This window comes from Melitaea cinxia, chromosome 5, assembly GCF_905220565.1.
Source record: "Melitaea cinxia chromosome 5, ilMelCinx1.1, whole genome shotgun sequence".
Classification (NCBI taxonomy): Eukaryota; Metazoa; Arthropoda; class Insecta; order Lepidoptera; family Nymphalidae; genus Melitaea; species Melitaea cinxia.
In genome coordinates, this window is record NC_059398.1 from 9,442,717 (window position 1) to 9,456,785 (window position 14,069).

Consider the following 14,069-nt stretch of genomic DNA (forward strand, 5'->3'; position numbering starts at 1 on the left):
ATTGAAATATACAAACAGAAAGCATAATTTTTTTTTCAGTTCCGGAAGGTAATGAATGCGAACCTAACCCATGTGGACCATATACTGGATGTAGAATTATAGAGAATAAACCAGCTTGTTTTTGTCTTCCAAATTACGAAGGAAATCCGCCTAGACAACCTTGTCGGTTACCAAGTAACCCATGTAACCCCTCACCTTGTGGTCCCAATACACAATGTACAGTTTTATCTAATGGATTTTCAAAATGTACATGCTTACAAGGTTATGTAGAGAGTCCAAATACAGTTCGAGGTTGCATTGAAGCACGCAATCCGTGTGAGCCGAACACGTGTGGTATTGGTGCACGTTGTGATCCAAACAGGTCTCCTGCCTGTTACTGTCCAGAAAATACAAGAGGTAATCCCTACAAGTCTTGTAAACACGAATCTTATTTACCTCCATCCGTTCTATGTCAACCTGGAAATTGTGGTGAGAATGCCGATTGTTACGTAAGTAATAATAGAGAAATGTGTTTCTGCAAAAACGGATTTATTGGAGACCCTTATATAGGCTGTCAACCTCAAAAAAGTCCTTGCAATCCAAACCCATGTGGTCCTCAATCTTTGTGCAACGCTAATTATGATGGACAAGCATTATGTACTTGTGCTGAAGGTAGTACTGGAGACCCGTACAGCTTGGAAGGATGTTATTCCCGAGAATGTGAAATAGATGCTGAATGTGCATTGGACAAGGCTTGCATTGGTTACGCATGTCGTGATCCTTGCCCGGGCTTATGCGGTCTTAACGCCAAATGCCACGTGGAATCACATCATCCGGTTTGTGTCTGTGAAAACGGATTAATAGGAAATCCTTTGGTATGTTGTTTAGAACCCGAAGAGCAGAAGAGTAGCAGACCTTGTAGTAAAATACAGTGTGGTGTAAATGCAATCTGTCAAGACGTAGACAATAAGGCATTGTGTTCATGTCTCCCGGACTTTTATGGAGATCCAACTAAAGAATGTAAACCAGAATGTTTAATGAATTCAGACTGTTCACCACACGAGGCTTGTATCAATCGAAAATGCACAGATCCTTGTCAGCAAAGTAATATATGCGGATTAAATGCAGTCTGTTTATGTTCAGATCATACAGTTTCGTGTTTGTGTCCCGACGGATATATGGGTGACCCCTTAATTCAATGTATATATCGACGTAAGTGTAAAGACAAAATATGTTGCTGAAATTAGTTCTTAGTATATTATAAAATACCGTTTTACTCATATATTTGTTTTCAATTGTTTTTTCAGCAATAATTATTGCTCCAGATAATACAACGGCACAACCATGCACGCCAAATCCATGTGAACCCAATTCAATTTGTGATACATATGGTAACAAATTTGCCGTCTGTAATCTATGTGTCGGTCCAAATGCTATCAATAAGCCTGGATGTAGACCTGAATGTGTTCTGAATTCAGATTGCCCATTTAATAAATTTTGCTTAAAAAATAAATGCGTGGATCCCTGTCCTGGCTCATGCGGTGTTAATGCTGAATGTATATTGGTGTACAATCATGAGCCGATTTGTCAATGCAAAGAGCATTTTGAAGGCAATCCTTATGAACATTGTAAATTTACTATACAACGTAAGTATTTTTTTAACAAATAGGTACTCTATTTTATTTAACTGCGTGACTTATAATTACTTTAATTATAAAACTATTATTTTTTATTTCAGCTGTTTTAACTGAAACTTGTGACAACATCCGTTGTGGATCTAATGCTATTTGTCAAAACATAAATAACGCTCTAACATGTAAATGTTTACCCGGTTTCTTTGGGAATCCCTATCTATCATGTAGACCGGAATGCGTTGTTAATAGTGATTGTTCTTCAACGCTAGCGTGTATAAATAACAGGTGTGAAAATCCATGTAAAAATGTCTGCGGAATTGGAGCATTGTGCGAAACAATTAACCACCATGCTATATGCTATTGTGCGTCGGGTCAGACTGGAGATCCTTATATTCGATGTCACGATAGCCCTATTATGACACCGTCATTATCTATATGCGATCCATCACCATGTGGACCATATAGCCGTTGTCTTGTATCAGAATCTGGTTTCGCAATTTGTTCTTGTTTACCAAAATTCCGAGGTGTCCCCCCAATGTGTCAACCAGAATGTGTTAGTAATTCAGACTGCTCTCAAAAAGAAACTTGCGTTAATCAAAGATGTGTTGATCCATGTCATGGGAGCTGTGGAATAGGAGCCCAGTGTGTTGTTGTAAATCATAATCCTATATGTAGCTGTGGGCCGGGAGAAACTGGCGATCCTTTTACTGTCTGTACGGGATTCGTTGAAATTGAACCTAATGGTAAAAATCCATGTGTACCTTCACCTTGCGGGCCTAACTCGGTTTGTGAGATAAAATCCAATCATCCTGTGTGTTCGTGTCAACCAAATTATTCTGGGTCTCCGCCATATTGTAGGCCAGAATGTATTATAAGCCAAGAATGTCCATCAAATCAAGCCTGCATAAATGAAAAGTGTGTAGACCCGTGCCTTGGTGCCTGTGGTAATAACGCTGTTTGTAACGTGATCAATCATACGCCGTTATGCAGCTGCTTAGAAGGATATAAAGGGGATGCCTTTATTGGATGTGTAGCAGTGTCTAAAGATGAAACTATTTCTTCCTGTAACCCATCGCCATGTGGCGAAAATACTATATGTGTTGTTACAAATAATGCAGCCAGGTGCTCTTGTATTCCACCGAACATTGGAAATCCTTATGCCGGTGGTTGTCGGCCAGAATGTACTCTTAATTCGGATTGTCCAAATCATTTAGCTTGTTTATCTAACCATTGCCGAGACCCTTGCAAAGACTTATGTGGAGTTAATGCAGAGTGCATCGTTACAAACCATGTGCCTGTCTGTACGTGCTTTAAAGGATACGAAGGCGACCCATTCTCTTCCTGTCGTCGAATATATGCAAATCGTGAGTAATTAATAATTTTAAGAAAATATATTTATGTAATATAGGCATTAATACATGAGTCAGTTTTTACGCATTCAATACATTTTAGATTTTACGTAAATAAATAATACGAAGGTGCTCATTAGCGCAATTGGCAGTGACCCTTCTGTCTCCAGGATTATGGGTTAGATTCCTGCTGAGTTTACGTGTAATCTATACAAATAAATAAAATTGGAGTGTATGTTTGTAATATTAAAATAACCACTTTTTACTAAATGAATATAAACATAATATTATATAACTAACCAAAATAACATTTTTTACAATTTTCGGCTGTCTGTCTGTCTGTTTGTTCTGGCTAATTTCTGAAACGCCTGGACTGATTTTGACGGGACTTTCACTGCCAAATTGCTGATATAGTAAAGAGTAACTTGGCTACTTTTATTTTAGAAATTTATTTATTTTATAACTGCGAACTGAACAATAACTTTATTGTTAAATTCCACGCAGCCAAAGTCACGGGCACAGCTGGTATTTATATAATATTATGTTATTTTAATATATTGTAGTAGATATAAAAATGAAATAAAAAAATTAATAACTTCTTTTTCAAAACAGCAACACCAATCCAACCCTGTGAGCCTTCGCCCTGCGGTCCAAATAGCGAATGTCATGTAGTCAGCAATCGTGCGGCATGTTCATGTCGCCCTGGCTATCTCGGCACTCCTCCTGCTTGCCGCCCTGAATGTTCTGTGAACTCGGACTGTCCTATTAACAAAGCTTGTATAAACCAAAAATGCACGGACCCATGCATTCACAGCTGTGGTCTGGATGCGCGTTGTCACGTCGTCAGTCATAATCCGATTTGCGTGTGTCCAGAAAACTTTCCTGAAGGCGATCCTTTTATACGATGTAACAAAAAAAGTAAGTTATTGATGATTTTGGGTTTTTTATTTATATATATTCAAAGTACGATAGGACTAAAATAGGACTGTTTGATAATGATATTACCACTCACAGTTATTATATAGCTCGTAGCTGACCAAATCAATGTGTCTCCTAGGCATCCCGCAGCCGACTACAGATCCCTGCTTGCCTTCACCATGTGGGCCTCATTCATCATGCCAGAGTGAGGCTGGCCGAGCATTATGCGCGTGTGACCCGGGCACATTAGGCGCACCTCCCTCTTGTCGACCCCAGTGCTTAATCAATCAGGATTGTCCACTAGCTCTTGCTTGCTTGAGCGGGACATGTGTCAATCCGTGTATCGGTTCCTGTGGATTCAATGCCCGATGTGTGGTACAAAATCATCAACCAATATGCTCTTGTGACGACGGGTATTCTGGAGATCCTTTCTCCGGTTGCAGTCGCGTGGAACGTAAGTTTTTTAATTACTTATTAAAATGTAATTCATACATTATTAGTATGCATGGTAGTTTTTTTTTTTCCTGCATGAAACTGTAACTTGTATCTATAAAACCGAATTTCAGCCTCCATAGAAGTTTTCCGACATCCTTGCAACCCATCACCTTGCGGATCTAATGCTCTCTGTAAAGAAAAAAATGGTGCTGGTGCCTGTACTTGTGTTAATGACTATTACGGAGACCCTTACTTAGGTTGTAGACCCGAATGTGTTATGAATACAGACTGTGCTTCTGACAGAACATGTTTCAATAATAAATGTGTAGACCCATGCCTAGGTACATGTGGACAAAACGCTGAATGTAGAGTCATAAATCATGCACCTTTATGTTATTGTTTCTCGGGATATACCGGAAATCCTCTACATGCATGCATGCCTGTTATAAGTAAGCACTATTTTCTTTCTTCCTATGTCTTATACTTTATTTCATTCTTTATACAATCTTTTATGTCTTTTCTTACAAAACAGCTCTCGCGGAACCAATTGATCCGTGCCACCCTTCGCCTTGTGGCCCTTATAGTAAATGTCGTACGTTTAATGGCCACGCGGTTTGTACATGTCTTGATATATGTATTGGTTCTCCACCGAATTGTCGCCCCGAATGTATTGTTAGTTCGGACTGCCGCCCAAGTAAAGCGTGCATAAATAATAAATGTCAAGATCCTTGCCCCGGTACTTGTGGGGTTAACGCGGAATGTCAAGTTGTGAATCACAATCCAGTCTGCAGTTGTGGAAGTGAATATACTGGTGATCCATTTGTAAGATGCTTTGAAGAAGACAGTAAGTTTCGTATTTTTTTAATTTATCAGAAGTACATAATTATGTAGGTTAATACTTACAAAAAATAATTAAATTTCAGAAAAAATGACTCCAATCAATATTTGTTTACCAAATCCGTGTGGACCGCATTCTCAATGTCGTGATTTAAACGGAATGCCAGTCTGTTCTTGTTTAAACGATTACATTGGACGTCCACCGAATTGTCGACCAGAATGTGTAATGAATGTAGAGTGTCCAGGAAACTTGGCATGTATTTCGAGAAAATGCAATGACCCATGTCCAGGTTCATGTGGATTTCATGCAATATGTAACGTTGTAAAACATGTACCCGTTTGTACTTGCGAACAAGGCTATACGGGTGATCCTTTCTCTGGATGTTCAGTTGCTCCTTGTAAGTTAAACATTTAAAGCTATATAATTTATAAATCTAATCTAAAAAAGTATTTGGATTAAAATTTTAATTAATTATCATTAAATTTCTTAGCCATTGAACCACAACTTGAAAACCCTTGTTCTCGCTCTCCTTGTGGAGTGAACGCTGTTTGCAAAGAGAGACACGGTGTCGGATCTTGTTCATGTCTCCCAGACTATTACGGTGATCCGTATATTGAATGCCGACCAGAGTGTGTTTTAAACTCTGACTGTCCAAAAGATAGAGCTTGTATTAATAACAAATGCAAAGATCCATGCCCAGGAGTATGTGGTATGAATGCTGAGTGCCGAGTAAATAATCACGCCCCCTCTTGTGCCTGTTTAATGGGTTACGAAGGAAATCCGTTCACATCATGTTATTTAAGTAAGAAATAAATATTCATATATGTTTTAATTGGTACATTTTATGTATATTTATCTGGAATTAAATGTTCAAAATATGCTTTGTTTTTAGGACCAATTGAAAAACCCACTGATCCATGCTTACCTTCACCATGTGGGCCTTATAGTGAATGCTATGCTAACAGGGGGCACGCTATTTGTTCTTGTAAGAAAGAATACTTTGGTTCTCCTCCAAACTGTCGACCCGAATGTATGGTCAGTAGTGACTGTATGCCAAACAAAGCATGTATAAATGAAAAATGCAGTGATCCTTGTGTAGGAGCGTGTGGTACTAATGCAAAATGTACTGTTGTCAATCATAATGCTTTATGTAGTTGTCCTCCAAATTATGTTGGTGATCCATTTGTCAACTGTGCCTATGAAAATAGTAAGTTATTATTTAGTATGCCCAATTTAATGCAACCGTACCTTTTTAAAACCACTAGTAACAAAAATATTATATTTTAGAACCAGTACCAAAGCCGTCTGGTAATCCTTGTATTCCCACCCCTTGTGGTCCAAATTCACAATGTCGTGTGGTAGGAGAAACTCCAGCTTGTTCATGTAAGCCAGGATATGTTGGAAGAGCGCCTCAGTGTCGCCCTGAATGCATTTACGACGAAGAATGTTCTAGCAATTTGGCTTGTATTAGGGAAAAATGTACAAGTCCATGCGATGGCTCTTGTGGTTCAAACGCTAACTGTATTGTAATTTCCCATAAAGCAGTTTGCCATTGCCGTGAAAGTTATACAGGTGATCCTTTTAGTGGATGCTATTTTATAGGTAAATATAATTTATTCAAATTGTGATTGTATTTTGTTGGATACTTTTATATTTTTAATATCTACGATGTTTTTCAATACACAGTAACCGTGCCAAGTGAAGATGAGACTAATCCTTGTAATCCATCCCCGTGTGGACCAAACGCAAAATGCACTGAAAAAAATAACGCTGGTGCTTGTACTTGTTTACCGGGCTATTTTGGAGATCCGTATCTTGGATGTCGCCCTGAATGCGTTACAAACAATGATTGTTCCCCAGATAAGGCCTGCCTTAACAACAAATGTGTTAATCCTTGCCAAGGAGCTTGTGGAGTAAATGCAAAATGTAATGTTGCACATCACAATCCCGTTTGTTTGTGTATTGATGGTTACGACGGAAATCCTTTAGTATCATGTCATCCTCAAAGACAACGTTAGTAATATTATTTAATATCTTGTAGTTTCACAGATTTGTGATGATGTAATAAATAATAATATTTTATATTGTAGCCTCAGTGCAAGACTCCAATCCTTGCCAGCCGTCGCCTTGTGGACATTATAGTATTTGTAAAGAATTAAACGGTCACGGTGTCTGTTCTTGCCAAGAAGGCTATGTAGGGTCACCTCCAACGTGTCGACCAGAATGCGTAATTAGTACTGACTGCCCTCAGCACCAGGCATGTATTAAACAAAAGTGCAGAGATCCATGCCCTGGAACATGTGGTGTCAATGCTCGATGTCAAGCAATAAATCACAATCCTATTTGTACTTGTAAGCCAGGATTTACCGGTGATCCATTCGTAATTTGTCAATTAGAACCAAGTAAGAATATATTATAATAAAAAACGTCATACAAGCTAAAAAAAATATTATGAGAAATGATATATTTAACCTGTTTAACTTAATTTGTTTTATTTATATCCTTAACGTTGCATGTTTTTATTAATGTTTTTTTCTGTTTTCTTTTATTTCTTTACTATTGTATCTTTTTCTTTTATTATTCTTAATGCAATTACTTTCTTTCTTAGAACCTATTTCTTTGGGACCCAAAGGAAATCTATGCATACCATCACCATGCGGTCCATATTCTCAATGTAAAGTAGTTGGAGATGCGCCTGCATGTTCTTGCTTACCAAATTTCATTGGTATTGCACCAAACTGTAGACCTGAATGTTCTATCAATGCAGAATGTCCTGGTAATCTTGCATGTCAAAATGAAAAATGTGTAGACCCTTGCCCGGGTTCTTGTGGCCTTAATGCCGAATGTACCGTAGCGAATCATGTAGCACTTTGTAATTGTTTGCCGGGTCACACAGGTGATCCATTTAGTGGATGTTCATACATTGAATGTAAGTTACAACATATATTTGTCATTATGTACCAATTTTTTTTAAACTAATAGTAATTGTGTTATATCACGATTTACTAGATACACCAGAACCACCTCCAAACCCATGCAATCCATCACCGTGCGGAGCCAATGCATTATGTAAGGAAAGGAATGGCGTTGGTTCGTGCTCCTGCTTGCCAGAATATTTTGGAGACCCATACACAGGATGTCGTCCTGAATGTGTTTCAAATTCCGATTGCGATCGTAATAAGGCATGTTCTAATAATAGATGTAAAGACCCATGTCCAGGGTCATGTGGAATTAATGCTGAATGTAGAACCATAAATCATTCACCGACGTGTACCTGTCTTTATGGATATTCAGGAAATCCTTTGACAAAATGTGAATTAGAAAGTAAGTTATTTTTAATTTTATTCTTTGTAAATATAACCGATGGCGGGATAACCATCCTTTGAAATATACAGGCTGAAGACGGGCAGCACCGTCTTCGATGCGACAAAGCCAGGCCTGCGGTCACCAACCCTCTTCCCAGCGTGGTGACTATGGGCAAAACACATGAGTTCACGCCATTTTTTGCGTGAACTTGTGGAGGCCTATGTCCAGCAGTGGACTGTGATAGGCTGAAATGAAATATAACCACATCACCGATTTTCGCAGTAAACTCAAGTGGCTCCCAATTCGCTTTCGCAGGAATACCCACGTACTTTACTCTACTGTGTTATTTTTTATCCTAATACCTCTCATTACCTTAAAGAACGGCATACGCTTCTTAGTAATTCCCATTAACGTTCCCTTAAATCTGAATCCAATTTGCTTCTGAAAACTCCTTCTCATTCTACCTCCTTCTACTCTTATATATCAATTATTTGGAACTCTCTTCCGCTTTCAATAAGACAAGCTCCAACGTAAGCTTAAGCAACGTCTTAAAAAGCATTATACGTCGCTCGTTAAGTCATAATTGTCGTGATTTGTGGTTTACTCTAAATGTATATACAGGGTTACAGGAAAAGTCGACCTAGATCCGTTAAGGGCGTGTAGTACACACCATTTCTGAATGATTTCACTATGGAACCCCCCCATCTTAAAACTTGACTGTTTTCGAGATATTCGAGTTTTAAATTTTTTTTTTTATGAAAATGCCCAATTTTTCGGCTATTGAATTGAATATTTTGAATTTTTTTGACTCTTATGATTATTTTTTTGGTTTTTTACATGAAGAATAAGATGCTTAATGACCTCAATAACTAAAATTGCACGTAAGTTAACTAAATGAAATGTAATGGGAGATCATCTAGTAGGTCACCTAAGTCACCTCTTAGGAAATTTCACTATTCAGATCTTGTTTTTGCACATTATTTTTCTCACTCTCACCTGCATAAATCTTAAGTTGTCTCGCTCACACGCACTGGATTAACTTGAAGGACAATAGCCGAGGGACCCGTTAGACCTACAACCTGAACCTTTTCAACTATGTTTTTTCTATGAGTTTAAATATAACCCTAGGTTGTTATACCTCTTTGGATAGCTGATAAAATGTAGATGTTTTTAAGCACATCTGCAGAGCAAGTGCCATAATAATTTTTTGAGATATCCAGAAAAGAAAAATATTTTTTTATAATTTATACTTATTTTCTTAAGTTTCGATCGCCTACAACGATCTATTTAGTTAACTTACGTGCAATTTTAGTCATTGAGGTCATTAAGCATCTCATTCTTCATGTAAAAAACCAAAAAAATAATCATAAGAGTCAAAAAAATTCAAAATATTCTATTCAATAGCCGAAAAATTGGGCATTTTCATAAAAAAAATTAAAACTCGAATATCTCGATAACGGTTAAGTTTAGGATGGGGGGTTCCATAGTGAAATCATTCAGAAATGGTGTGTACTACACGCCCTTAACGGATCTAGGTCGACTGTAACCCTGTATATATATATATATATATATATATATATATATTTGTTTATTTATATGTAAGTATGTTATGTTTATGTAAGTCTGTCACATGGTAGTTTATATCTACGTATGTCTGATAATGCCTCGTATTTCGGTGTACATAAATAATAATAATAAAATAAATATCTTATACAAAATTCCTGCTGACTTTACATCTTATTCTGTATATTTCTAAGTTGCATCTTAAAATTACTTCCGTATTGCTTCGGAGAGCACTTGAAGCCCGTCTGTTATCAATACCGTCCCGGTTGTTATCATAAATTCATGATAGTGATCGTTAATCATAGTAGAGGGAACATATCCGCCAACCTGCAGTAGAGCGGCGTGGTGAATTAAGCTTCAATCCTTCTCCTACACGGAGCAAGATGTATATGCACAACTGTGGGATGTTATATAATTATGTACAGGCTGAATAGTGATCTTGATCGTGATACTAAAGAAAACTTTTTTTATATTTTCACCCCTTCGATTCGTTAAAAAAGTTTTCGCCGTCGGTTTCATTCTGTAAATAACTTACATATTTTTTACAAAGATGTAATAACAATTTGTACTTTAAATAAGGTTTTTGGTTATCACTCAACTCTTGACATGTAAAATGATTATTTTTATTTTAGCCATTCCTGGTGGAAAAGATCAACAGTTAGATCCTTGTCAACCTTCACCGTGTGGACCTAACAGTCTCTGTCATATAGTGAACGGTCATAGCGTCTGCATTTGTGAAGCTGGTTATATTGGAACTCCACCGACATGCAGACCTGAATGTATTGTCAGCTCCGAGTGTCCTCAAGACAAAGCATGTGTTAATAAGAAATGCGTGAATCCCTGTCCAAACACGTGTGGACTTAACGCACGTTGTCAAGTAATAACACATAATCCTATTTGTAGTTGTACATCAGGCTACACTGGTGATCCATTTACTAAATGCACCCCTGAAGAAAGTAAGTTGCTGAATCTGTTTGACTAAACCTTATTTATTCTTCTCCAAATAGATTAGATTTTAGAAACTGAGCATGTTTTTATACAAGTAAAGAAGTATATCTCATATTACCAAATACTATACTCCTATGGGAGAAGGGGTTGTAATTTATTCCACCATTGGTGGTGTAAACGAATAACGGTACTATGACTTACGTTGATGGAAGTATGTCTTGTATTTTTAATGAATGTGCAAATTTTTTTACTATGATTTCATATATCACTGAGCAGGAGATACATTTAAGATTAACCACTTGTTTGGATTTAAACTCCGTTTCAGATCTTTTTATTAGTTAAAAGAATGTTTCATTGTAGGAACTGAAGTTATTAACCCATGCGCCCCTTCACCATGTGGACCAAATTCAGAATGTCGCGTTATCGGAGACCAAGCTGCTTGTTCTTGCCTACCAAATTATATTGGACGAGTGCCGAACTGCAGGCCAGAATGTACGATTGATGCCGAATGCCCTAGTAATGCAGCTTGTTTGAATGAACAGTGTAAAGATCCTTGTCAAGGAGCGTGTGGATTAAATGCTCTTTGTTTAACTGTAAATCATAAGCCAATTTGTTCATGTCAACAAGGATTTACTGGTGATGCCTCCAAAATATGCACACAAATAATCATATCATGTATGTATTTTTTTTTCTATATACGTTTATATTCCTTTCCATACATTTAATTTATCACCTCCATTATTGTTATTATTTGTAAAATGTCATAAATATTAGTAAAATTACGAAAGCTAATTCTATATTTTTCTCTTAGCTACCGAGATGACACCAACTTCTAGTCCATGCACTCCATCACCTTGCGGTCCTAACGCAGAATGTCGTGAGTATAACGGTGCCGGAGCTTGCTTCTGCTCGGAAGGCTATGAAGGTGATCCATATGGGTTGAATGGATGTCGAAGAGAATGTGAAAATAATGACGACTGCGCTTATAACTTAGCCTGTACACGGTTTAAATGTATAGATCCTTGTCCTCGAACGTGTGGTCATTTAGCTCAATGTACTGTCGAAAAGCATGTCCCTATTTGCTCGTGTCCCCCAGGATTTACTGGAGACCCATTTTTCCAATGCAGGGAAATTATTTTAGATCGTAAGTTTTTATCAATGAAAACTTAAATGTTTGTAAATTTTCTTTTTTATTTATTCTATAATTTATACAATGTTTCAGCTACTCCAGTTAAGAATCCTTGTGAGCCCACACCCTGTGGTCCTAATAGCCAATGTAGACAGGTCAATATGCAAGCAGTGTGTTCTTGTTTACCGAATTACATAGGTTCGCCTCCATCATGCCGGCCTCAATGTGTTGTAAACAGTGAATGCGATACATCTAAAGCTTGTATCAATCAAAAATGCGACGATCCTTGTCCAAACACATGTGGCCTTCGTGCTCATTGTCTTGTAAAAAATCATAATCCGATATGTACATGTCCAGCTGGTATGACTGGAGATCCATTTACTCAGTGTTATAGTAAGTTTTAAATCATAAAAATAAAAAAATAAAAAATAAAAAAATTCAATAATTTAAAAATGAATATGTTTACTTATAGCAATTCCACCAACGACCGAACGACCATCATGTACTCCATCCCCTTGTGGACCACACTCGCGTTGTCAACTATTAGCTAGTGGGCCAGCCTGTTCCTGTTTACCTGGTTATATAGGATCTCCACCATCTTGCAGACCAGAATGTGCAATAAATTCTGAATGTCCGGCATCATTAGCCTGTGTAAGACAAAAGTGTGAAGATCCTTGCCCTGGTTCATGTGGTGTTGAAGCGAATTGTCATGTACTAAATCATGTAGCCATATGTGTCTGTAATGAAGGATTTACTGGTGATCCTTTCTCGAGATGTACACCTATTCCTGAAGGTATTGTATTTATCTCACCTATCCGGCATTTTTTTTTTCATGAATATATCACTTTTTTTTAAATTTTCTTTTATACAAATTTTGTCTGTCCTTGTTGCTTCAATAATTTGAAATTATACAGCTTCGTACATTTTGGCAATTGTTTTTATTTATGTAGATGTGTTCTAACAGTTTGTCTCAATTAAACGAATTTATTGCAGTACCGACGACACCTGTTCCATCAGATCCATGTAATCCATCGCCATGTGGGCCAAATGCGCAGTGTGATAATGGCTTTTGCACTTGTTTACCTAATTACAGTGGAAATCCTTATGAATCGTGTAGACCTGAATGCACAGGCAGTCAAGAATGTCCCAGAGACAAGGCTTGTTTCAGAAATAAATGCGTTGATCCATGTCCTGGAGTTTGCGGTCAAAACGCTAAATGTGATGTTATAAACCATATACCCAGCTGTTCATGTATTTCTGACTATACTGGTAATCCATTTATACAATGTCAGCCTATGGAAAAAGAAAAAGCATTACCAAAAGATCCATGCCATCCTTCACCATGCGGTCCAAATAGTATATGTCGTACTAAAGAAAATACGGCAGTATGCGCATGCGTAGAAGGATTTACAGGGTCGCCGCCAGCATGTAGACCAGAATGTGTCGTGAGCTCAGAATGCCCGTCAACTAAAGCATGTGTTAATCAAAAATGCATCAACCCTTGTATTAATGCATGTGGTATATTTGCACGTTGCGAAGTTATTAACCATAGTCCTATTTGTAGTTGTAATCCAGGACAAACAGGAGATCCATTTAAAAGTTGTCATGACATCATAGCTGTACCTCCAGACAACGTAGATGCTTGTAATCCTTCACCATGTGGACCGAATGCTTTATGTATGGAACGAAATGGTAAAGCAAATTGTCGATGCGTGGAAGATTATGTTGGACAACCTCCCAATTGTAGACCAGAATGTGTCATCAATCCTGACTGCCCTTCTAATCAGGCATGTGTAAGAAATAAATGCATAGACCCTTGTCCGGGATCTTGTGGAGTTAATGCAGATTGTATCATAGTCAGTCATACTGTTTCTTGTCTTTGCAAAGATAAATTTACTGGAAATCCTTTCTTACAGTGTGTACCCTTAGAAGGTAATTAATGAAATAAATTTTATTTTGATGAAAGTTTT

The 14,069-nt window shown here is 37.5% G+C and overlaps 1 protein-coding gene across 1 annotated transcript in view; it reads left to right on the top strand.

Moving 5' to 3' along the window:
• LOC123653539 overlaps nucleotides 1–14,069 on the top strand; it is a 117,025-nt gene that overhangs the window by 50,620 nt on the left and 52,336 nt on the right. Inside the window, exons 33-53 of the mRNA XM_045589529.1 lie at nucleotides 40–1,191; nucleotides 1,287–1,625; nucleotides 1,718–2,977; nucleotides 3,575–3,880; nucleotides 4,020–4,334; nucleotides 4,447–4,764; nucleotides 4,848–5,159; nucleotides 5,239–5,550; nucleotides 5,644–5,955; nucleotides 6,046–6,360; nucleotides 6,441–6,755; nucleotides 6,840–7,166; nucleotides 7,244–7,555; nucleotides 7,762–8,082; nucleotides 8,163–8,477; nucleotides 10,655–10,978; nucleotides 11,331–11,645; nucleotides 11,782–12,114; nucleotides 12,193–12,492; nucleotides 12,572–12,892; nucleotides 13,093–14,031. Coding sequence (XP_045445485.1) covers nucleotides 40–1,191; nucleotides 1,287–1,625; nucleotides 1,718–2,977; nucleotides 3,575–3,880; nucleotides 4,020–4,334; nucleotides 4,447–4,764; nucleotides 4,848–5,159; nucleotides 5,239–5,550; nucleotides 5,644–5,955; nucleotides 6,046–6,360; nucleotides 6,441–6,755; nucleotides 6,840–7,166; nucleotides 7,244–7,555; nucleotides 7,762–8,082; nucleotides 8,163–8,477; nucleotides 10,655–10,978; nucleotides 11,331–11,645; nucleotides 11,782–12,114; nucleotides 12,193–12,492; nucleotides 12,572–12,892; nucleotides 13,093–14,031 — 9,063 coding nt within the window. The remainder of the gene's footprint in view (nucleotides 1–39; nucleotides 1,192–1,286; nucleotides 1,626–1,717; nucleotides 2,978–3,574; nucleotides 3,881–4,019; nucleotides 4,335–4,446; nucleotides 4,765–4,847; nucleotides 5,160–5,238; nucleotides 5,551–5,643; nucleotides 5,956–6,045; nucleotides 6,361–6,440; nucleotides 6,756–6,839; nucleotides 7,167–7,243; nucleotides 7,556–7,761; nucleotides 8,083–8,162; nucleotides 8,478–10,654; nucleotides 10,979–11,330; nucleotides 11,646–11,781; nucleotides 12,115–12,192; nucleotides 12,493–12,571; nucleotides 12,893–13,092; nucleotides 14,032–14,069) is intronic.